The 23,771-nt window shown below is 35.6% G+C and overlaps 1 protein-coding gene across 4 annotated transcripts in view; it reads left to right on the forward strand.

The window, feature by feature from the left end:
• Positions 1-23,771, forward strand: part of Mekk1 (mitogen-activated protein kinase kinase kinase 4) — a 100,695-nt gene that overhangs the window by 61,269 nt on the left and 15,655 nt on the right. For 2 of the 4 annotated variants that reach the window (XM_089639666.1, XM_089639663.1), the window contains exons 3-17: positions 59-168; positions 1,081-1,223; positions 3,028-3,315; positions 4,657-4,817; positions 5,207-5,325; positions 9,996-10,186; positions 10,720-10,862; positions 11,119-11,667; positions 11,767-11,881; positions 13,086-13,261; positions 13,734-13,893; positions 15,423-15,590; positions 18,688-18,824; positions 21,122-21,280; positions 22,308-22,455. In XM_089639666.1, the coding sequence (XP_089495792.1) occupies positions 59-168; positions 1,081-1,223; positions 3,028-3,315; positions 4,657-4,817; positions 5,207-5,325; positions 9,996-10,186; positions 10,720-10,862; positions 11,119-11,667; positions 11,767-11,881; positions 13,086-13,261; positions 13,734-13,893; positions 15,423-15,590; positions 18,688-18,824; positions 21,122-21,280; positions 22,308-22,455 (2,767 nt within the window). The remainder of the gene's footprint in view (positions 1-58; positions 169-1,080; positions 1,224-3,027; positions 3,316-4,656; positions 4,818-5,206; positions 5,326-9,995; positions 10,187-10,719; positions 10,863-11,118; positions 11,668-11,766; positions 11,882-13,085; positions 13,262-13,733; positions 13,894-15,422; positions 15,591-18,687; positions 18,825-21,121; positions 21,281-22,307; positions 22,456-23,771) is intronic. The other 2 variants (XM_089639665.1, XM_089639664.1) reach the window with 2 other exon arrangements.

Genomic DNA, 23,771 nt, shown 5'->3' on the forward strand with positions numbered 1-23,771 from the left:
TGTTTGTCTTGAAATTTTTTTTTATTTTTGTGTAACAATACTTTTTTTTTCTTTCCAGAAGTTACAATGCCGGAGAAGGACCTCCCCCCCCACCCACGCCTCGGGTGCCCCGGAGGAACACAACGGACAATTTCCTCGACTTCGATCCCACCGTGACACTGGAATCAGGTTCGAATTACAATCATTTATTACCTTTTGATTAAATACATTTATTAATCATTAAAATCATTGCTGGGTGTAAAATGACATAAATAATATAATCAATTATATCAACCTCCCTGGAGCCTAAGAGTCGAAAGGTCTTGTATTACTTCAGTTTTCTTTCAAATTGGTATAAATTTTCCCTTTATCATGTGCCAAATCAATGTCAATAATTCTGATTAACCACTCAGAACGTTAGAACGTCAAAAGACGTAAATATGATAATAGCGGTCAAGACATTAGAACGTCTTTTCACGTAAACTCGCGAGATTTTACAAAAATTGATTTATTTCCATCACTAGTATAAGGATTGCCATGATTTAAAAAACAGAGTATCGATAATGAATAACGCTACGCGTCTGTATTCAAGGATATCTATGGAACGTAGAGGTGCATTATCTAAGCCGATTGAAACTGTCAAGATGTTCGTTAATAATTTATTGCGTTTCTAAATAATTTATTAAAAATATTTTAGTTTGGACGGTTAATATTTTGAGGTGACTAATAGTTTTTAAATATATTTCTTCACTATATAAAGTGTTATTCCTTTATGCTACTGAAAAAAGTACATTTTTCAAGGCTTTGAAATAATGGTAAGCGATTTTTACATATTTTTGACGTTTTTATAAAATGTATATTTAGAAACGCAAATATTTACGTATAACACAACACAATACGATAGTGGATTTCATAATCTTTTCAAAACATTTTTTAGAATGAGACTACGTTTCCCAAAACGTGAGTTATGAAGATTTTAGTAAAACTCGTAAATAACACAAAAATTATCACGTTCTGACAGTACTCAAAGGGACACATAGTAAATAAAATTCTATGTCTGAGAGGTTAATGAATTATGCTTTTTTCTTCCTCTTTTTAAAGCAGATCCTAAATCAAAGAGGCGTTCCCTGAAACTCTTGCGGGGTCACGAACGTGACCTGAAACTGGACATCGGAAAATGCAAGAGTTGTCGCCTGGACACACTGCCCGCCAGGGTATCAACCATGATAAATATTCCCACTCTGGTAAGTACCATGCCAATTTGAAATAGGATTACGGTTCTTCCCTCTTGTTTCTAAAACTCGAGTACCGATTTATTGAGCCATTTTAGTTAGTCGTCCTAACTCTCCTTCGTCCCACATATTTACTATAGAGAAGTCTAATTACCCCCCTGGCCAATTTGTTCACTTTTGGGAACAGCTCAATAGTTTTATGGAAATCATTGTCTCCCTTACTGTCATGATATGATCAACCTTACAAGAAAGAAGAGAAAGGGGTGACTTGATCGAGACTTTCAAAATTTTATCTGGACATTACAGTTGCCCTAGCATCCAAGAAATCTTCACTACTAATAAAAATATAAATCTCCGTGGACACTCAAAAAAAAATTACCAAAACGCCTTTTGCATCTAATCCTAGAAAACACCTTGCAAATAGAGTAGTGGATGCTTGGAACAAACTCCCACAACATGTCATCGATGCAACAAATATAAATCAATTCAAAGCTCTATTGGATTCACATTTGGAGTGAAGAAAGGACTTAGTTCAAACTTAAAACAACCAATTACTGTCAAACTTGTTGTGAAATCAGATATGAGCGCATCAGCAGAATGCTGCCTGCTTATTACATAATAATAATAATAGTATGATCTTAACAGTGTTAGAAACAGAAAACACCACGCTTTATATTCAAATCTAGAAATTAACCATAAAATAGTTAAAATGTACACCTCTGTGAAACCCCAAGGTTCCGATGAAACTGAATTTTTATTAATTTATTAATTTATTAATTATCATTACTAAATGACAAAACACGTTATGTGACAATAATATTTATAGTACACTTGTCTAATAAAAGGGGTGTTTTTTTCATTACTCAACAGTTAAAACTTATGCTTTCAAAATAATATAAAGTATATTAAATTGTTATATTTTGCCTATGTAAGAAGTCAACTTGAGTACAATCCTCCTGTCTGGAACCCATATTATAATACAACACTCTGTTATTGTGTCACTTGTATGAATATGCTCAAATTGTCAGACGGAAGAATTTTCACTGACTTGGTATTTCTATATAAAATTCTAAATGATTTAGTTGATAGTCCGGTATTGCTAGAATTGATAAGCTTCTGGATTCCACAACGTAATACTAGAAGTCAGGATTTATTTCAGTGCAGAAATTCTGGGACTAACTACCACATACATTCCTCAATTTACATCTTGACATCTTCAATTTATCTTTAAACAAATATAAAATGTTGTTAATGAAGCAATTCAGTTATGTACAATAAATAATGTATATTTCTTATTATTCATATGTAAAAGCCCCGAAAAAGGGCGTTAATTAATAAATAAATAAAATTTTATGTATATAACTAACTGTACCCCGCCACGCGTAGCTGTGGCTCAGTCTGTCTGTGCATATAGAGAAACAATACCACGTTTTACTTTTACCTCCAACAGATGGTGCTGTTTTTCAAAAAAAGCGTGTTTTTACCTGTCACAGGTGACATCTATATAATATAGGTATATATAAACACACGTGTGTTTGAATGCAACATTGTGTCAAAATTTCAAAGCAATCGGTGAAGAAATTTCGGAGATTTAAGATTTTTAACAAACGAACATTTATATTTATATAGAACATAGATAGATAGATAATAAAAATTAAAAGCATATTTTATCACCTTTCAAAACAGTTTTTAGTTTTCGGATATTATCAGAAATATTCCAAAGCGGAAATGCACACAAATTCTGACAGAACATGCCAGAGGGGTTAATAATACATACATGTACAAATGAAAAATAATGAATTTCTATTCTTTCCAGGTGGAATCATGCAATCGTTTCATGTCGCTCTCGTCGAAACCGGTGCATTCGGGTCGCGAGCAATCCTGCCCCCCTGCACCCCAATCGACCTCCCATGAGGACTTTCCCCAAAACCAGTCCTCGTCGGTTCTATGCCAGTCTAGGCAGTCTGCCGCGGATCTCATGGCCCGTGAGCGCGAGGAAACCATGGATGACTGCCGAGCCAACTTTCACACCACGTTCAGCATGCTGATACGCATGGGCAACGTCGAGAGGAACGTGGACAAGAACTGTAAACGGACGGTGGGTGTTAGTGCCGTTTTGTATTTGTCCTTTTTATTTTCTTGGTGTTGGCTTAGTATGTAAAATTTACTTAATGTATTTTCCTTGTTTACTTCTAACAGCTTATAATATAATATTGTGTGCTAATCTAATTACACGCATGTAAAAGCCTATGGTGACATTTAGTTATTAACCTGATCTACAAGCATTATTATTATTCATTTGGTGATCCGTCGGCAGTTAACCCAATATGCGAATGTTGCATATGTGTTCCATGAAGTTTCACTGAAATACATACACTGTGAAACGCGCTGGGTGATGGGATAAATTGCATTGGTGAGGTTATATACATTAATTATATTTTCCTGCATACGGCAGTAGATGTTCAATAATTCAGCATATACGTGCTGCGCTGTAAATTTAGCATAATTGCCAGACTTACCGTGGTAGGCATGAAGCTTATAGGAAGCATCTGAACTTCTTAAAATCGGCTAGTTACTAAGTTTTTAAACATTCCTATAATTTTATAACCTTCCTTCTAACTTTATATTTTATTTATTAACACCCTAGTGGTCTTGCATGGGAATATGAGTAGTTACAATATTTTTTACACAATTTAATAACAGTAGTATAATTTAATAGAAATAAAAATCTCACCTTGACTTCAAATCTTTCTGATTTATGCCATGTCTATCCACCATCAGGAAGGATATTGATCTTAAATAGAGAGCACAGAGATGATTTACAAAAACACCAAGATCTTTGAAAGACCGGCAATATGAAGATAGACTCAAGAAACTAAGATTTCCAACATTAAAAGAAAGGGGAGATTGAGGCTTTCAAAATTTTATTTGGATATTATAGTTGCACTGGCCTCTAAAAAATCTTAACCAACAAAAATATAAATCTCTGTGGACACTAAAATTTTTTTTACAAAAAACCTTTTGCATTCAATCCTTGGAAACACTTCCTTTCAAATAGAGTAGTGGAAGCATCGAACAAACTTCCACAACATGTCATCGATGATACTAATATGAACCAATTTAAAGCAAGATTGGAGTCTATTTGGAGAGAAGAAAGGATTAACTTATTTTAAAATTTAAAACAACTCAATTACTGTTTAACTTGCTCTGAAAGATATGAGCAACATCAGAAAAATGCTACTTGCACATAAATAATAATAATTATTATTATTTATTTAGTCGTTCCTTAAATTATCTGGTTGTGACCACTTTTACTTCATCTCCTTGAGTTAAAGCTACGGTGTTCAGCAAGGCTCATCATTGAGGCCTTCATTACTAATAAAACTTCATTAACTTCTCTAACCTAATACTCCTTCTCATTCTTGTAATTATGTCTGTATTTCAGATGTCTGTTGAAGAACACACATGGCAGAACGAACTGAAAGACCTCGTATGGCTGGAAGTGTGCGCGAAAAAGGCCGGACGAACACCAACGCAGCAAGACGCTTTCCTCTGTTCACGCAGAGATGAGGTGCCCTCACTTCTACAGGACATTATAGACTACAAGTATGTTATTTCCTTCAATATTCAAGTTAGTAAAAATATCTGGTATGGTGGATATAAAACATCTTTTGATACTTATGGACTTCTAGCTGAAATTTCCAGCGTTGCCCTGGCTTTTTCTGCTTTAAGAGGTGGGAAAAGGGGGTTGTTTGTCGAATTCTCACATAGACAGTGACCTACCTCTTGTTTTGTAGGTCAAGTATGCAAAATTTCATCAATCTCGGAATAAAACTGTAGATTTGTATAAAAATCAAATGCGAACCAGGACACTTTTTTATGTACATATAGACAAGTATGTTATGTTTTTTATTAAATTGTTAGTAAAAAATATCTATGCTGGATAAAAAGACATTTTTTTATACTATGTATTTATTGTTTTTTTGTTTGTTTAGGTTTGTGAACACGGATAACAAATGCACTGGCGAAGCCATCTGGTCTACTCAAACGTTGATTAAGCGTAGCGATAGTGGTGTCGGTAATTCAAGCAGTTCTGAGGGAGACATAACACCAGGTAAATTTCATGAACTCATTTAAATAACTGCAATATAATTAACATTCTCATCTGAATGAGCAATTTGTTGGCAACAAGTTTCTGGGAAGCATTTGCTTCCAGTTTCGTTTTGGCAATGGTCCACCCTTACTCTTGGTCTTATAATTTAATTGAAAAAGTCATTTCAGAGTAAGGACAGTCTTCATTAATGAAATGTGCATTGGTACATGCGTTCTACCTATTCCTCTTGACCACCTCCTTCCCATCACCACTCCTTTCAAGCTCAGTATAGTTGGAAGCAGTTGGAACTCATATGCGGTATTCACATTTATTAAATCAATTCATTTTCTTGTTCATATGACACAACTTAACACATTGCCAGGTGTTTTTTGCGCTGGTGCAATGCTGAGTCCCGGCGAAAATAAAGATCCCGTACAAATTTCTTTAATTTGTTTTAAATCGCTGAATCTTCAAAAAAATTTTAATAAAAATTTCTACATATTAACTCAGCATAACCAAGCTATAAAAGTACTAAACTCGAATATTATTTGAAATGCAACTCAATTATCCTTGTATGTAATATTTGCAGAGATGTGCAAAATGGTTACCCAAAACCATTTGAAATGCAAAATGGAAATGGGTCAAAACTTTTCCATTTGAAAATGCAAAATGGTTTTTAGAAAAGCATTTCAAATGCAAAATGCAAAATACCTATTTTCAAAATGCATTGAAAATGCAAAATGGTTTCTCAGGTCAAACAATTAGAATAATTATAGAATTTTTTAACAATTTTGTCATTTAATGGACATCAATGTAGAACAAACATATTACGTGATGGTAAATCCAAAAACACCACGACTACAGATTATGAAACCGCAAAAAATTTGCGCGGGACTAATGTTGCCAGCGTAAAAACATAGTAACTGCTATCCAACATTTAATATTACAGCGTCATGGCCCCATGTTCAGTATTTTTTGTAATGGTATCAGGGTTCCTACCAGGGAGCAACTTGACAAATGTAAATTATCTCTCATAGCGAGGTTGAGGACCGACTGATATTTGGGGCTTATGAAAAACAGATGAGTGGAGATAGTAGGAAGAATGTTGCAAAAAAGCATTTAAAATGGAAAATGCATTGAGAAAAGCATTTAAAATGCAAAATGCAAAATGGTTTATAGAAAAGCATTTAAAATGCGAAATGGAAAATACCCATTTTGCATTTTGAATTTCCATTTGAAATGGATTTATTTGAAATAAAGCACATCTCTGAATATTTGCTCTTACCCGCTTTCTTTAAATACGCCCGAAATCTCTCGCTCGCATGCACATAGGAGTTGAGTGGGTGCGGAACGGAGAAAGAGATTCAAATTGGGTTTCACGGTCATAAAAACCCTCATTCCAGGAATTGAATTATTTCACTACCAAATAATATACTATCCTTTCGTTGAGATACCGATGTAAACGAAAGGGATGAAAATAAATTTCTAAAAATACTTTAAAATAAAAATAAATCGACCGAACGGGTAGAACTATCTTTCCCGGCCGAAATGTGTTACTATAAAAAGGGAAAATTTCTTTTCAAAATTATAAATATGTAATTATGTAGAAAATAAACACTCTTTTGGCAAAATCAATACCAATCACTGTATACTAAGAAACTCCGAAGCTTTCCATATTAATTTTCAAAGAACCAACCTAACCTGATCCCAACCTCTTCTGCGAATGTGCCGAATATATAATATAACATCCACTGTAGTAGAAAGATTCCGGACATATTTAGCAATATCCCCAATTTTTTTTTTTAAACTTTTGCTTTAACTTGACTTCAGTTGACTCAAACTTTATTTTACGCTCGGTTTTTTCTTGTTCTTTTACATACTTACTGTCTTACTAAAAAACTCGGTGAATATTTTGTTCAATTGATAAACGACAGTGTATGTAAAATCCTTACTTAAAAAAACTGACATAAAATAGTTCATGGAAAGATATATACAGTAGAACCTCGTTAATTCGAAATCCACCGGACATCAAAAATCAAATTTCGAATTAACGTAATTTGAAATTTTATGAAGGAAAAAAAAAAAACGCCGAAAATCGATTTTCTCGGCCGCCTCTTCAAATCCAGGTGGAATTTTAGTTGTAAATTCGTATAAATACCAATTATTTCTTTATTTTCGCGGCCGATTACCGTAGCGGCGGGCCCTTTAAATTCAGATATTCGCAATAAATTCGTAGAAATGCTATATATTTACGCGTAAATCGAGATTTCGCTGCCGATTTCGGTCGCGGCCTACCCTTTAAATTGAGATATTCGTAAAAGTACGATATATTTCCACGTAAATCTAGATTTCGCGGTAATTTTCCGTCGCTGCCGGCCCTTTATTTCAATATCCGAATTTAAATTCGTAAAAATACGATATATTTCCGCGTAAAACGAGAATTCGCGGCCATATTCCGTTGCGGCCGGCTCTTTAAATTCAGATATTCGAAATAAATTCGCAAAAATATGATATATTTCCGCGTAAATCGAATTTTATTGGCAGTTTTTCGTCACGGTCGGCCTTTTAAGTTCAGATGTTTTAAGTAAATTCGTAAAAATATGTCATATTTCGGCGTTAATCGAAATTTTTCGGCCGATTTCCGTCGCGCCGTATTTTTTAACTCGGATATTCGAAGTAAAGTTAGTAAAAATACGATATATTTCCGCATAAATTCAAATTTCGCGTCCGATTTCCGTCGCGGCGGGTCCTTTAAAATTCAGATATTCTAAATAAATTCGTAAAAATACGATATATTTACGCGTTAATCGAGATTTCGCGGCCAATTTCCGTCGAAGCGGGCCATTTAAATTCAAATATTCGAAATAAATTCGTAAATATACAATACATTCACGTAAATCGAAATTTTGTCACCGAGTTTCGTCGCGGCCGACCCTTTAAATTCAGATATTTGGTGTAAACTCGTAAAACTACGACATATTTCCGCGTAAAACGTATTTTCTCGGCCCTTCAAATTCGGATATTCGAAATAAATTTGAAAAAGTACGACATTCCAGTGTAAATCGATTCAGATTTACAAAATATTAATACTAATTAGGACGATATATAACCACGTAAAAATACATTTTTCGGCGTTTTACCGCCACGGCTGACTTTTAGATTCAGATTTACGAAATATTATGATTTATTTTCGAAAAAATCAAATTTTTTCGAATTACACGAACCGCGGACCAAAATAAATTTCGAATTACGAATGAACGAATTTCGAATTAAAAAAAATTTTGTATGAAGAAATTTTTCTGCGGAAATTTTTTTGGCGAAAATTTCGAATTACGCGTTTTTTCGAATTATCGGGGTTCGAATTAACGGGGTTCTACTGTATATATATATATTGCTTATCCAGTCAAAGGGGTTTGTTTATTTGTTGTATAAACTTGAAATAATAATAAGTTTTCAATGAATTTCAAAATTTTTCAAGGTATTTTAAATGTTCTATACATTTCTTCATTTTAAAGATGTCGTAAAAACAAATACTATTTTAGCAACTAGATAAAATTGACTTTTAGATTTTTGTATTTGAAATAGGCTTGAATGTGTAAAATATGCAATATTTGAATTTCAAACTTGAACAAAGTTGAAAAATAAACCTTAAAAATTTCAAAGAATTAAAACACACAGTCATTTTATTTAAGGATTTTGCAATATAACTGTTACTTCGTCTTATATCTTGTTCATACTATTAAGAATTATTAAAAATTATACTAATGATTCCCAGAGAAAACCAAAAACATTTTGGATCCATTTTGTCATCAATATAAATGTTGATTTTTTTAAACTTTGTATTTACCTGCACATGCATAAGGCATTTATGTTATTAAACAAGATTTATGGAATTTTTATTAAATTCACACGGTAAAGTAAGTTACAAAAAAATAAATACGAAATAACCTTGCTTTTTCCGAAAAGACAATATCTGTACCTCAGAAGTCAAAGGTCGGTTGTCCAGTTTTTTGTGAGAATGAGTTATGTATGAGACCTTTATAGTTTTTTCAGTATCTACACAGAGGTATAAAGACGGTTGTCCTACGACAATGTGAAACTAAGTTAGGTCAACATAAAAGGTCTGGTATCCCCACAATATTCAAAGGAAAAAAATTACTATTTCCTCTCTCCTGAACAATTTAAAAAATGTGACAACCGACCTTTGACTTCTGAGATACAGATATGACAATATTAATTTATTAAAACTGACAAAAATAACACCAATAATAAATAGTAAATATATTGAATTATACTAATATAATAGTGAATTGGCCATTAGAATAGAAATTATTAAAAACATGATTGTAATCACACATGACAAACCAACACAGTTATTCGATTTATGCGACATGCGTAAAAGTAGCGCGTGTGCGTCTGAAAAAATGCAATGTTTGCGAGACATTTTTATTAGTAATAATTCTAAAAAAACAGTGTACAATGTGTAACAAAAACACCGTTTAACAGTTGTAAAGTGATTTTTAATTAGTAAGACCCTTATTGTTTTATTTTTAAATATTTTTTTACACCGTTATTGGCCTGTCGGTATTTATTTTTTGTTAAACCTGTGTACATTAATAATCAAAAATAAAATTGAATTGCTAATAAGCTCTGCTTAAAACTTTTGCATAATTCAGATCTTACCTTTACAGCCACCAATGGCAAGACTGAGTGCTTCTGCATCAACTGTAACAACTGCTCGCAGGCCATCGGTAAGGCCATGCTGCAGGTGGTGGCCCTGCTAGACTCCCTGGCCGAAGCCGAGGCGCTGTACCCTTCCAGCAAGGCCATGGCTGCGCAGCACCCTCTCGTGCTCAGCGAGGGTTTCATGAACAAAACCAAGGTTAGTGGATGCTTTCTTACTGTCTTGATCACGGTGTAATTCAACTTCCAGTGCCATACTTCTGCAACAACTGCTGCTTGGACTCGACCGAGAAGGCCGTATTGAAGATCTCTTGGATTCTGAATAATTATCATCGACTTGCTATAGTAGTAGGTTCTCCAAAGAACTACCCTTCAGCCTCGGTGCAAACCCTTAAGAGACGCTGAATGCATGCCTAACATTTGTACACTGTTAGTATTTGACACACGGGAACATTTATTGCGTTAAACATCTCGTCTAGCAATCTAAGGCTTGGAATACACAAACTGTTACAAGCAGTCGATAATAGAAACACACAAACTGCGGTGTTTGCTAGGTAATGTTTTTTCTATGCGAACAATTCTGTCACTGCTCGAAGCTGTCGAAATCGACTGCTTGTAGCTGTCTGTGTATTCCCAGCCTAAGAGGCTCACTTCAAGATTCGGGTTGACTCCATCGGCTCGTGAAATCATATTTTTTAGTAAAAATGTAACTTACATATTTGTTTGTTTCAGGCTATGTGTCTATGGTACAACATGGTCCATCACCAGCGTCTCTTGATGCTCATCATCAAGAAGATGCTAGTCAATACCAAGTGGAACAAGAGCTTCTCCAAGAATAAGACTGAAGTCGTCAAGGCTCACGATGGCTGTAGAAGGTATGTGTTCTTCCATGTTCCTCATACATCCTAGAGTGAATATAGCCTCCTCTTCAAAAGCTCGGGCCTTCCCGGCTTGCTTCAATCCTCTTCCACTCACTCTATCCACTCTTGGCCTCATCACATCCATCGGTCTGCCTGTGGGCTGATTCCATTGGCGCATTGTACCATTTTACAGATTTACACTAATTATTATTTTAAATAAATTATTTATTTCAAATAATTTTCAAATTTATTTGAATCTTTCAAATTACAGTAGTAATACTTCTAACGAATCCTGCGAGATAAACCGCCAGTCAAAAGTAAAATTCAACATTGACACAAACTCCTCATTTGACAACGAGACCATCAACGAAAAATCAACTGTCGAACCTAGTTCAGAAGATGAAGCAGATTCGAAACATCCCTCTGATGTCCAGATAGAAATAACTCGAATACAATCGACAGAGGTAATGCTGACGGATCTCGAACACGAGGAATCGAAAGACGTCATAGACAGTCCTCGAATAAGTTCGGAACACATGAACTTGTTGTATGTCAATGGTAAAACTCAAGAAGGCGATCTCGACAAGAGTAACGAGATTCTACCGCATAATAACGATGTGGCAACGAAATCGCCGTACGAGAGCGCCGATTCTTCAGCCGGAAGTGTCAACTCTAACGAGAGTGGGTTTGTTTCTTCGGTTCCGGAAACGGGAGAAGATACTAATCCGTTCCATCTGATGTTCAACGTGTTTGAAGTCGGAAACCTGACGGAATTGACAAAATTAAGACTGTATTATCCTGATCAGACTTCTCCATATAGGTAAGAATACTTTACATTGCTAATTTTTTAGATTTATTTTAAAAATATTTTCTATGTGGTGGGCTTTGTTTGTTGATGCGTTTGTGGTATTTTTTACAGGGACTATATTGAGAAAACGCTCAAGATTCGAGGCATTCGTCGAGCACTCTACTTTCTTGAGAAATTGCATCTGGTCGTTCTAAAGAAAACTAGGATGACGTTGGAGAAATTGGAGGTAGGTTTTTCTTAGTGTGTTAATAGAAGATGGGCGTCTTAATTAGTGAAAATAGTAATTACGAGGCGTATCCAGAAAGTAAGTGTACTGAATTTTTGTAGGTTACAAATTTTTTTATTGAAACATAAAAATTACATGGTTACCGTAGTACATATGTAAGCTATTTTTCGACATAGTCGCCATTCCTCTCAATGCAGGTGGTGAAGCGGGGTATCAACTTTTTGATGCCTTCCTTGAAGTAGTTTCCCGCCAACCCCTTCGTCCACTTCTCCACCTCCCCCTTTACCTCCTCGTCGGTTAAAAACCTTTTTCCACCCATGTACAGCTTCAGGGAGGTAAAGAGATAAAAATCTAAAGGTGCTAGGTCAGTGGAATGCGCGGGGTGGTTTAGGACATCCCATTTAAACGAAGCAAGCAGTTCCTTCGTTGCGTTGGCCGTGTGTGGTCTGGCATTGTCGTGCAGCAGGCTGACTCCCTTTGTCAGCATGCCTCTCCTCTTGTTTTGAATCGCCTTCCGCAATTTTTTTAGGGTCTCACAGTATCTTGCAGAGTTGATTGTCTCCCCTTGAGGCAGATATTCAATCAAAATTATGCCTTGACAGTCCCAAAACACGGATGCCATAATTTTCTTGGCTGAAATTGTGGTTTTGAACTTTTTGGCGGAGGGTGAAGAGGTGAGAACCATTTTTAAACTCGCGATACCACTTGTACATACTCGTACGATTCATAGCTTTATCACCATATGCAGTTTTCAACAAATTATAAACCTCAAACGGAGGTTTTCCCTTCCAAACGAGATAACGGATGATGCCGCGTATTTCGCACTTGGCGGGAGATTGGATTGACATTTTTCACGAAACGTGTTGTCGCGTCGACACTTCTCAACGTACTGACCTTGAACCGGTCTCGTTGCGGAGGGGAAGTAAGTAAGGAAGGTAAGTGTAGCCAACATGTCGAAAATAAAACTTACTTTCTGGATACGCCTCGTATTAATAGACACAAAGTAGATGTTATCTGAAATAGAGAACTTCTGCATAATATACTGGCAGCAATTCAGGAGGGAAGACATCCAGTTAGAGGCTACACCTACTGTGGACCGGGCCCTCTGTAGTAGTACAGGACAGGGGTGCGTAGGGAAAATTACGATGGTTCCCCTACCAAAAAAAGGAAAGAAATTAATGACTTATATTTTTTCTTCTTACAGGATGTAATAAAGACTGATCAATCCCAATCTGACGATGATCTCACGGATCCAAATCCGACAATTGAGTTCAACGAGGAGGAAGACGATAATTCTGATGAGGACTTTGAGTTTGAAAGGCATTCCCGCTGTGAGGTGAACATCAAGGAATTGAAGAAGGAGTATATCGATCTGAGAAGGTAAACATTTTTATTTTTCCATTGAAGAATTTTTTTTTATCATTGCAACATTTTTTGTGTTCTAAAGAAAATAGACTATCGGGTTAATACAACAAATTCTGCATAACTTTTTTGACTTCTTCAGCACAATATTCCAGATTTCATTTGATTCAAATAATAATTTAACATTTTATCTGCTTCTCCTCAAAATAAACATATGGTATCATTTTCACAACACATAATTATAACCTCCAAACAAAATCAAACCTTTTCCTAATGTTCTTTCCCTGGTTATTAATTATCCATCTATCAAATTCAACTCATCTCCTGTTTAGCGCATTTAAAAAATAGAACACATAAAAATACAATGAAATCCTAGTAGGTACCTACTTAGAAAGTCATCTATCAAAATCAACATATCTCCTGTTTAGCGCATTTAAAAAATAGAATGCATAAAAGTAACATGGAAGTTAAGATTTTTTATTTTCTTTAGGTTTGGAGCCTGGTCAAAGGAAACGATTGAGATGCAGCTTCCTTCCTACCGAAGTTTGTTCCTTTTACTGTCAACCCTTCCAATGGAAAACATTCACGAGTTCTTGTCAATGAAATTGGAAACTAAACCTGACAAACCTTCCATCCTGTCTGTCAAACAGGTAAGTTCCAAATTCCTGTTTTATTTCACTATCTTTCTTTTGTTTGAAAACTTATTTTTTCCTAGAATATTTTGCTCTTCAAAATATGAGCTGGTTAAATTAGAAATGTTAGATATTGTTATCTTTTCTGAGGGGTATTTTTGGAACCGGTTCCTTTTAGAAATTTTTTGGGGTTATGATTGGTTGAAATTTGCTGTCCCCCCCCCCTCCCCATGAAGCACTATTAGTCCCATAAGACATTTTCCTGTTTTAAAATATGTATATCTATTTGAATTTTTCTTTTGTTTTTGTGAATGAATGCACATCTTGTAAGTGGAAATTAACCCACTTCCCGAAATCCGTTTGAGCTGAAACTCGTCAGATAGACTCGTTGTTAATGACAATGCAATCTATCAACTTTTGGTGACAATCACGCACATATATGCATTTCTCTGAAATTCAATGACATTACAGCAGTTAATAATATATACAATAAATGTCGGTCTTATCCAATCGGGATTTGGCTCGGTTAGTAGACTTGTCGACTCCAGTTCCTCAGACAAACCATAAAAATATTTTTAAGTTTTAAATTTGGATCTGGTTAGGTGGCACGAAATGAAAGACAGCGTGAAGGTCACAGAGTTTTAATGAGTCAGGTTGCCGTGATGAGAAATGACTTAGGACCGATGTTGAACACTCCGGATGTAGGCGGTGATGTGCTGGTCAAGCGCGGGTCAGTGAGTCGACGCCGCTGCTGGTGACCGGACTCGTTGACGGTCAGGAACTGACGAAGAACGTGGGTCTTCAGGTACTCCAGTGCTGACAGGAAAGCCGAAGGTACGGTGGACCTTGTAGGCGGTTGTACGGGAGGTGCATAGACCAGGGAGGATGCTGCGTGGTCTAGGTGCGCGGATGTAGCGCTGGTCAAATGAGCTGGAACCAGGGCGCTGTGATCTGGTGTAGCGCTGGACAGGGACGGTGGCCGGGGCCAAGGCGCTATGATGATATCCTGATGGAGTCGATGGTTGAATCCGTGCAGAGCCGGGAATGTTGTCCTATCACTCGTTGAGTCTTGTTAATTGACTGCTCGCTGCGTCGGGCCTATTTATACAGACCGGCCGACGTCATCAGTAGGTAAGCGAGATCGCAAGTAAAACGGAGACAACTCGCTCAGTCTGGGTCCTACTGGAACTTTCGTTGCCGCTGCTATTATTCCTAGGCAACAGGCTAGAACCTTCTAATGAGTTGGCGTAATGTGCCAGACCAACTCGCAACGTATTGTCATATCGTATATCATATTGTCATAACTCTAGACATCGCGAGTAGGTAGTTTCCTCGCAAGTAGATAGGTAGGTCGTATTGTTTACAATTAGCGAGACAATCTAGATAAATCTCTCGCTACAATACTTTTGAATATAGATGTATTACAGTTAAAAAAAAAAAATTATGGGCAGATTTTGTACTGCAAATTGAGGCATATATTTCTGTATAGTTAGTGCATATATTATAATCCGATGTCTATTATTTATGACTGTTTATTTGTATTCCAGCTAATGAGTGAACTGCGTGACGGTTTAACGATCGCAGTGCGCATAAGGGCGCGTTTCGTCCGCCATTCGCAAACAGCGTTGATGGTAGAAGAAGACGTCTCAGTTTGCAGGAAGTTCTTCAATACAGTCCTCTCCACCTTTGATAATACGCTGGATGAAGTCTACAAGGTAAATACATTCATAATTGTATAGATGATTTCTATTAAAGAATACCTAAATTTGAATCTCTCTATCTTATCTACGGAACCTTATTTGAGCAAAATGTGGGCAATTTGAATTGAGATATTTTGGAACATTAATTGGAATTATTGCTTAAGCTCTAGCGTGTTGGAAATCATCGATTAATAATAAAGCTAACTTAGTGGTTTTACACTCAACAAAATATGTCTCGCATCTCTTCTTATTTGTTATTGACATTCCATGAACTGAAATTATTGAAATATTATTTCTTACAAATCATTAATCATGTGTTTACCTATTAAAAAATGAGGGTTAGTATTTAAATTTATAGCCCTGCTTATGAACTAGGCCATAGACAACGTACTGAAGTCATAATATTTAATATTGCTCCAAGTAAGTACTACAAACGGCAATTTTAAAGTAAATAATAAGCAGAATTCACGCTTTATAAATTTAACGATTTTTAAATAATTTTTTCATGAATCCTAAATTTATGCGATAAACTATCAAATGTAGGTGCATTCGATGGCTCTTTAGCACTCTAAGCAGTTTATATGTCTCCATATTAAAATTCGGAGATATAAGTTTTTTTGAAGATGGCGGGAAATTTTAAATTCAAACACTTAAAAATTTCTGAGTGCTCAAGGCTGAAATTGATTATATAGCAGAACGCTCCAGTGGATAAATGATAGATATATATTCTATGTTGCGAATGGAAGTGTTTATCAGTTGTGTCTTAAATCGCGACACTATAAAGCTTACAAAACAGCCCACATAACTTAATGGACGAACATGGAATGCTATATTTTCAAAAGGATTGCATAGAGTTACAGAAAAATAGCCCTATACTCAGAATGACTCCTCATTCGTGGCTTTTACCTTTTGGCAGCACATGAATTTTGATAAAGTTTACGAAGAGTAAAATTAGAACAAAAAATTATGGTGAGCACCTTGAAAACTAACTCTGAGAATTGCAAGTTTTTATTTTTATGTGTGTTTAGCATACTGCTCAGAGAACCAACTGCTCCCGACCGTTTGGGGCCAGTGAGACTTAGCATCCCCAATTTGGGTATGTTGTGATGCTGAAGATAGTTAGGAAGGGAAGTGGAAGGTGAGGAAGTACCAGGCTATTCAGATCTGGTCACCAAACAGGGCTAAAGTCATTTCAAGTAATGCTTCTGTGGAAGTTTCAGGATGTGGGTTGTAGATCGCCATGAATACTTACTCGTGGTAGCAGGGCCATTGACTCGGAGTAGTAAAAGAAATTTCCACGTTTAATTATTTATTCAACGGAAGGTTATGTATAACATTTAAGAGCGAAAGTGATTTTACAAAGGTAACGACGTGTTGGCTTTTGGACGCCCAAGAACAGAATGACGCTTGAGTCGCTAGTGTGTCCGGTCGGACCTTTTGTGACTCGAGCGGCCGGTGTTGCTGTTTAATAAAGGGTGACCATCTTCTAAATAATAATCAAAATATTGGGGGGCTTTCTTAGATCACGACACTTCCATTCTGAATGTTGGTCTTTCTCCAGGGCGATACTGAGAGTACCGCATTCTGGAACGTACTAGAAATGTTAAAACTTGGTTATAACTATCATGGAAATAGTTCAAACTTATTATCATATAATCGTTTGCTGTTATAACGAGGTAGTTTCGTTGATATAACTTTCAAATAATTTTGCCAACACAATTTCTAAATATGTAGATAGTTGTGTCTGAAAAAAACCCTATTCTCTAAACAAGTCATAAATAAGACCTCCTCAAATGCCATTAGGGACGGATTATAATCCCAGACAGTTACGACGATGACCTCGAGTTGCCACTCTAAGAAACATTTCTATCCAATACTATGTAAAAGTGTCATATAAAATCAAAGTCATACCAAAATTTGGCTCTCCAATTTTGTTACCCTTTTAGAACTTCTTTTGCTTTACTACTCTATGTCAAATTTGCCTCCAGTTTTCCTGATTTCTTTTAAAAACCACAATTTTAATGTTCACGTAGGCAGGTGTGAGTACTTTTGTTCACAGGGTAAGTTTAGTGAAACCAAATCTCTAATCAGTAATAAATTCGGTTGCAAACATGTCCGCTAACAAGAACTGAAATGTCTCTAAATTCTCGATAAAGTCGTTATTATTCAAGAAATGGTACACGGCGCAGTAAAATTTCATGTGTAAGAAGTTTTCTCTGTCGCCTTCAACGGCATCAACATTGCGGAAAAATAAGTCTGTTTATTTTTCTTCGTTGAAAAATAACATCACGGAAACTAAAAAATTTGTATACTTCCTGATGTTGACAAAGCGTTGCTGACGTGGTTTAGTGTACAAAGAAATGCTGGATTTGCTATGTCAATTGGAAAAATTCGTGAACCAATTCGGAAATGATATTTATTGGTGAAATATTTTGACTATTATATGATTACGCTCCTGCTGTCTGGGCCGCATACGAGCAAAAATACATAGAATTATTAGAACATTCAAAAAAATTTCTAAGATATCTTTATATGAGAACGCATGGTGATTACCCACGATTTATGCATCACATAGATTTGCTCTCCGAAACGCACTACGAAAGTCTCCAATCTAGGAGAAATGGGACCCTTCAAGTAACAGTTTTAAAATCATGAACTATCATTAAATTGACAGTCCATACCTCTTGGAATGCTATAAATTGTATCCTTTACAAATTCCGGCATCAGTTAGTAAATTTTATTTATTATTTTGCAATAATTATTAGCCTGAAACACCTACATAATTTTTTTATTAATAAAAATAAACATAATATTGTTTCAATTTATATAGGTGTTTCAGGGTAATAATTATTGCTTAAAAACAATAAATAAAATTTACTAACTGATGGTGGAATTTGAACCCGCAACCTCCGGATTCGTAGTCGTGGATCGTAATTGCTTAATCACGGAGGCCTAAAACAAGGTAAAAAAATATCAGTTTTAATTTGCCCCTCTTTCTTACCTAATGATAAAGAAAGGATTGGCTTAGGAAAGCCAAAAGGTTAGTCTTCCATAATTTAGATTGTTTAGTCGAATTACCTTCAAACCTTATCAAGAGTTTAATATTTTCCAGTTGTACCTGTCGTATTTATCTGACTGGGCAGGCATGGAGCACCTGCCCAGGGCCACCCTGGCTGCAGAGTGGACCTTCAACAGCTACCTGGCCAGGAGTCTCCGACCAGCGGCCACTTTGGCACCACTGACCTTCTGGTAAACACTATCCTAATTTTTTTAATAATTTGAAACCATCAAAATGTTAATGTAAAATTATTTTTTTAGATCAATTCCCTCAATTCCAAATAAAAAAGAAATTACCACACTTATTCAAATGAGAATTGGACATTGTTCCGTTCCCTCTCACCTTTTTAAAATTCACTTGCTTGACTCCTCAGATAGTACATTCTGTTGCATGGAAGTTGGAACTTTAGATCACATATTTTTTTGGTCGTCCCTCTCTAAACAAATATCCGCTCTTCTATCAAGCCTTATCTAAAATTCCTCCCCTCCATTCAATATCTCATCTCTTCTAAGTCTGAATTCGATTCCATTCTTTCATAAAATTTTGAAATTTGCCAATCTAAACAAAATTAATATATAAATTCACCTTCACTCTCTCCATAATTTGAAATGATAGCCTAAAACACCCTGGAAAGGTGAAAGCCAGAAACATTTGAAAAAAGAAAAAAAACCCTCTTGCATTAGCATTGCTTGCCAGCAATGTAAAATTTGATTCGTTAAACGCCAGCGTTGCATATCGGCAACGTCAAAACGTGCTTCCTTTTCGTGTGGATTTGGTACATTAACAATAACATTTAATTCTTTTCTTCAATAATCGCAAATTCACTTTGTGGTGTTATTTTAATTTTATTTATTTATTTATACGCCTTAAAAGGCTTTTACATAAAAGTGATACATGATGCAGTGTACATTGGAGACTATCTGTATTATACAGGGTGTATCGGCACGTACCCGACAAACTTTAACCAGCTATTCCTTAGCATATTTGGAGTAAAAAATCTTATGTGCACTTTGCTGTCCGGTAACGTTTTTTTTTTAATAAAAAATTTATTAAACATATTTTCACCACATGTCACCACTGTTTTATACTTTGTCAAAGTTTGAAAACCCATCTGGCAAATATTTTATTCGAATTCCGTTGAATAATGCACGTGTGTACCAATATTGGCGAACTTCTACAATCACAACGAAATGGCACGGCACCATTCGTCTCATTTTTAACTATTATTATTTAGTGTGTGCGAAAGAGCAAAGACGCTTTTTGACATACTTGCTTATAACAGCTGTTGAACACGAAACGCAATGCCAATGACAGTGATGTAGTGTGGAAATTTTAAATATTTTTGTTTTTAATTGAAAAAAAAATGCTACCGGACAGCAAAGTGGCCATAACATTTTTTACTCCAAATGTGCTAAGGAATAGCTGGTTAAAGTTTGTCGGGTTAGTGCCGATACACCCTGTATAGGAAATATTAATAGTATGTAGATGTATTCCATTAAAGTAGGTACAAAATAGATCTGTGAATACACAAATGTAAAATTGTGATTACAAGTATAATGAGAATAAATTTAAAAAAACTAAATATGAAACAATATTAGTAAAACGAAAGAGTAACTAAAATAGAAATTAGAACAACACTACATATAAGACAAAACACTAAAACTACATAACCAACGCTACTCTTATTTGTAGGATTCAACAAAGTGCTGGTATAGATTATGCTTAATTCCATAAATGGAGTCAATAATTATATCAATAGTACCCCCAAACTTGTTGCCCAGAACATGTATCCTATTGGTCAGTGAGTGTATCTGATAGTTGGTTGTGTATGTATTGCAGAATAATATTTTGTCTTGTATTCCTAGTCGGCACATGGAATGAAACACCCTGTGTACACCACTATTTAATCAAAATAATCGACATGTTTCGAAACCAATGGTTTATTTATTTTTTATTTTTTATTCGCTTTTCAACAAAATAATATATCCTAATGTTATTATATATAATATTTTTTTGCTCACCTCTTTATGTATGATCGCAAGATTCTACCCGTTAAAAACGATTCTAACGACTTAACCAAAAATCGACTTAAGTTGATATGGTCAAATTAGCTCAGTGGTCAGAGCACTTACCTGGCAATGAATAGTTCCTAGGTTCAATTCCTAGATGCAACTGAATCTTTTTCTGTCTTTTTTGTTTCACATCTTTCATTTGAGAGTCGTTAATGTTGTCTTCAATGATTAGAAACAGATTTCTTTTGTAACTTTTAATATGAGGGAGAAAAAACCATTTCTCTATAAAATAAGTTCTGGGGGAACAACTCATGGTAGATAATATGTATATACAATTTATGAACATTGAATGAAGCAAGGAATGTATGCCTAGACAGAGTTGTGGTGGTCTATCAATTCTGCATACCCCTGCGGTGAAATAATGTAATGGTTTGTTAGCTAATTAAACTAATAATCAACTGTTGTATTATTTTCAGTTGTTTGACAGTCAGGCAGCTGGACGGAGCGGCGGAGAGACTGAAGAAGCGGGTGACGGAGCTGGGGAAGGAAGTGACAGAGCTGGGGAGGGATGCCGATAACCTGACGAGGAAATCTCTCAAGGGCGATACTGATATTGAATCTCACAATTCCATCAAGTAAAAATTATTAATTAATAGTTTTAATATTTCAACATAGTTTACGACTTTCATCACCGAACAGTTAAGATTCTCTACTACGAATACAGAGGTTGCGAGTTCCAATCTCAGCATGTGCAAATAAATTTTATTTAACTTATATGTATTGTGTTTGTGTTTCATTTAATTGATTAAAAAAATACTAATTTCAGTTGTTTGTCTGTGATGTAACTCTGATTCAATGATCTCAGATTTGTTTTGAATTCAAGTGTAATTTAAAAAATTGGAACTGATTGTGTGAAGAATTCATACAAGTGATAAAGTAAATGATACCTGCCCGTTACAATATAATATTTTAACAGAAAATTGTTTTGATTCTCAATTTCAAAATTGGAACTGATGTGTCGAGAATTCAGACTATCCTCTGGTTTTTCAAAGGATTAATGATATATATATATATATTTTTTTTTAAAGGGTGGAGACGGTTTACACGTAGTTCCCGTGAGCACTTAGGCCATAGGCCCATTGTGCTATCTACCATTTTACCTCAATCCTTTAACAACAGCCCAGTCCCTTTAATAAAGTTCACCAGGGTTGTTATTGGGTATGCGGCTATGTCTTCTGGTTCTACTGTATGTCTCCCCAGGTATCTGCGCCTAGTTCCCACCAGGGCAGGACATTGGCACCATAGGTGAATTGGAGTCTCTTCATCCTCTTCACATTTCCTGCATCTGTTGGTGTTTTCCACTCCCAATATCTGCATGTGTTTCCTGAGATGGCAGTGTCCCGTTAATAGTCCTACCAGTTCCGTCAACGAGTTTCTGTCCATATCGAGTAGTTTCTGCTGGGATTTGACCCTCCTATCAATAAGTAATTTTGTGTTGCAAGCTGCTACTCCTACAGCCGGCTCGGATCCTACAAATGGTGCTTTCGCCTCTTTCCTTGTTAGTTCGTCAGCCCGCTCGTTGCCCTCAATACCTTTATGTCCTGGTACCCAGATTAGGGTTATTTTTATAATGATATTTACATATAGTGTTCACCAATCCAGATGGAAGATACTCAGCGTCTGCCGAGACATGCAGTGTCTGCTGACCGAGGAGCGGGAGAGGACCTTGAGCACCGCACAGTTTGCCAGGACAGTCTCCATACATCTGCACCATAACGCCATCTTCAGAGACTATCGCCAGAAAATATATGTGAGCTTGTTACGTTGTTAACTTATGCAGTCTTTGGAGCACAGATGCTGTCCTTGTTCTACCAGTATTTTAATAGAAGATGCTCCGAGGACCTAGCGTCATTGATCCCTTCGCTACTGGTGCACATCGGAAAACAATTTGGGAGGCAGGTTTTGGTACCGCCGCGGGAACCATTTATTGGATAACCAACACCTCTGCCATAGGCCAACCCAAATGGTTCGCTGCGTTTGGTAATGGAAATTATTTTTCTCAGGGCCTCCTGTGGGGGTTAATGTAAAAAAAAGTATTTCACATATAAATTAATGTGGTTAAATAAACATGTAGCGATTGTGCAGAATTTATTTCCACTTTGGGAAATTTTAATTTTTCTCGAAGAGTCTGCACTTTTTTCACAGGACGGTTCAAGGTTTAACCTTTTCTATGCGTCATTAATTTGTATCACTTCGTTCACACGCGGGGCTATTTATCAGTAATCTAATTTATGACTTTAAACAATAATCACGCATGGATTTTAAAATTTGTTTTAAAAAATACGTCGCTTATGTCTTGAATTATCTTCTCAAGTATAAATAAACACTCCGAACTTCAATGGGACTTGATAAAAAATCGAAGTATATATTCATAATGTAACTGATATAGTATGCCCGGGCGGCCATGAGGATAACGATACACATGATTATAAACACACCAGAGTAGAGCTCTTCAACTGTGGTGCGATGTAAGTGGTTTATTTATGGGTGCGATGTCGCGTTTGACTGGATACATGAAATATTGACACACTTAAAAAGGTTCATATAATAAAAAATAACTACACTTAAATTTACAAAAATAATGAAATAATTTTTCTGTTATTATGTCACCGTAAATATGTATCACTTAATATATTTTTTTATCGTGATTTTGAAACAGTTCTCAACGCATAAAGGGCAGAATCATGGCTTTCATGTATTTCAGCAGCTTCGCAATTATTATCGACGTCACTGTCACTAATTTCAAAATCTGAATCTATTTCTAAAGTATCACCAAATATTTCTTCGTCATTAAGACCACGACCCGACATTTTGTATTTTGGCAATAAAAATACTTTCAAAAATTGATAAAAAGTCAAACTTGTACAACTTTACACTTGATTTTTCACTATAAAAAAGTTTTAACCACGTATCTTTATTTGAAAATAATCTAACACTGACGAAATTGTATATTTCTTCAATAGTTTGAATGAATGTATGTAACTGAACTTATTTTAAAATATGATAAATCAGATGAATGTACACTGTAATTAAAATAGTTCATATCCACGAAAAAGCAAACAATAA

This window comes from Hesperophylax consimilis, chromosome 14 (assembly GCF_061612785.1).
Source record: "Hesperophylax consimilis isolate HC1 chromosome 14, BYU_Hcon_1.0, whole genome shotgun sequence".
NCBI lineage: Eukaryota > Metazoa > Arthropoda > Insecta > Trichoptera > Limnephilidae > Hesperophylax > Hesperophylax consimilis.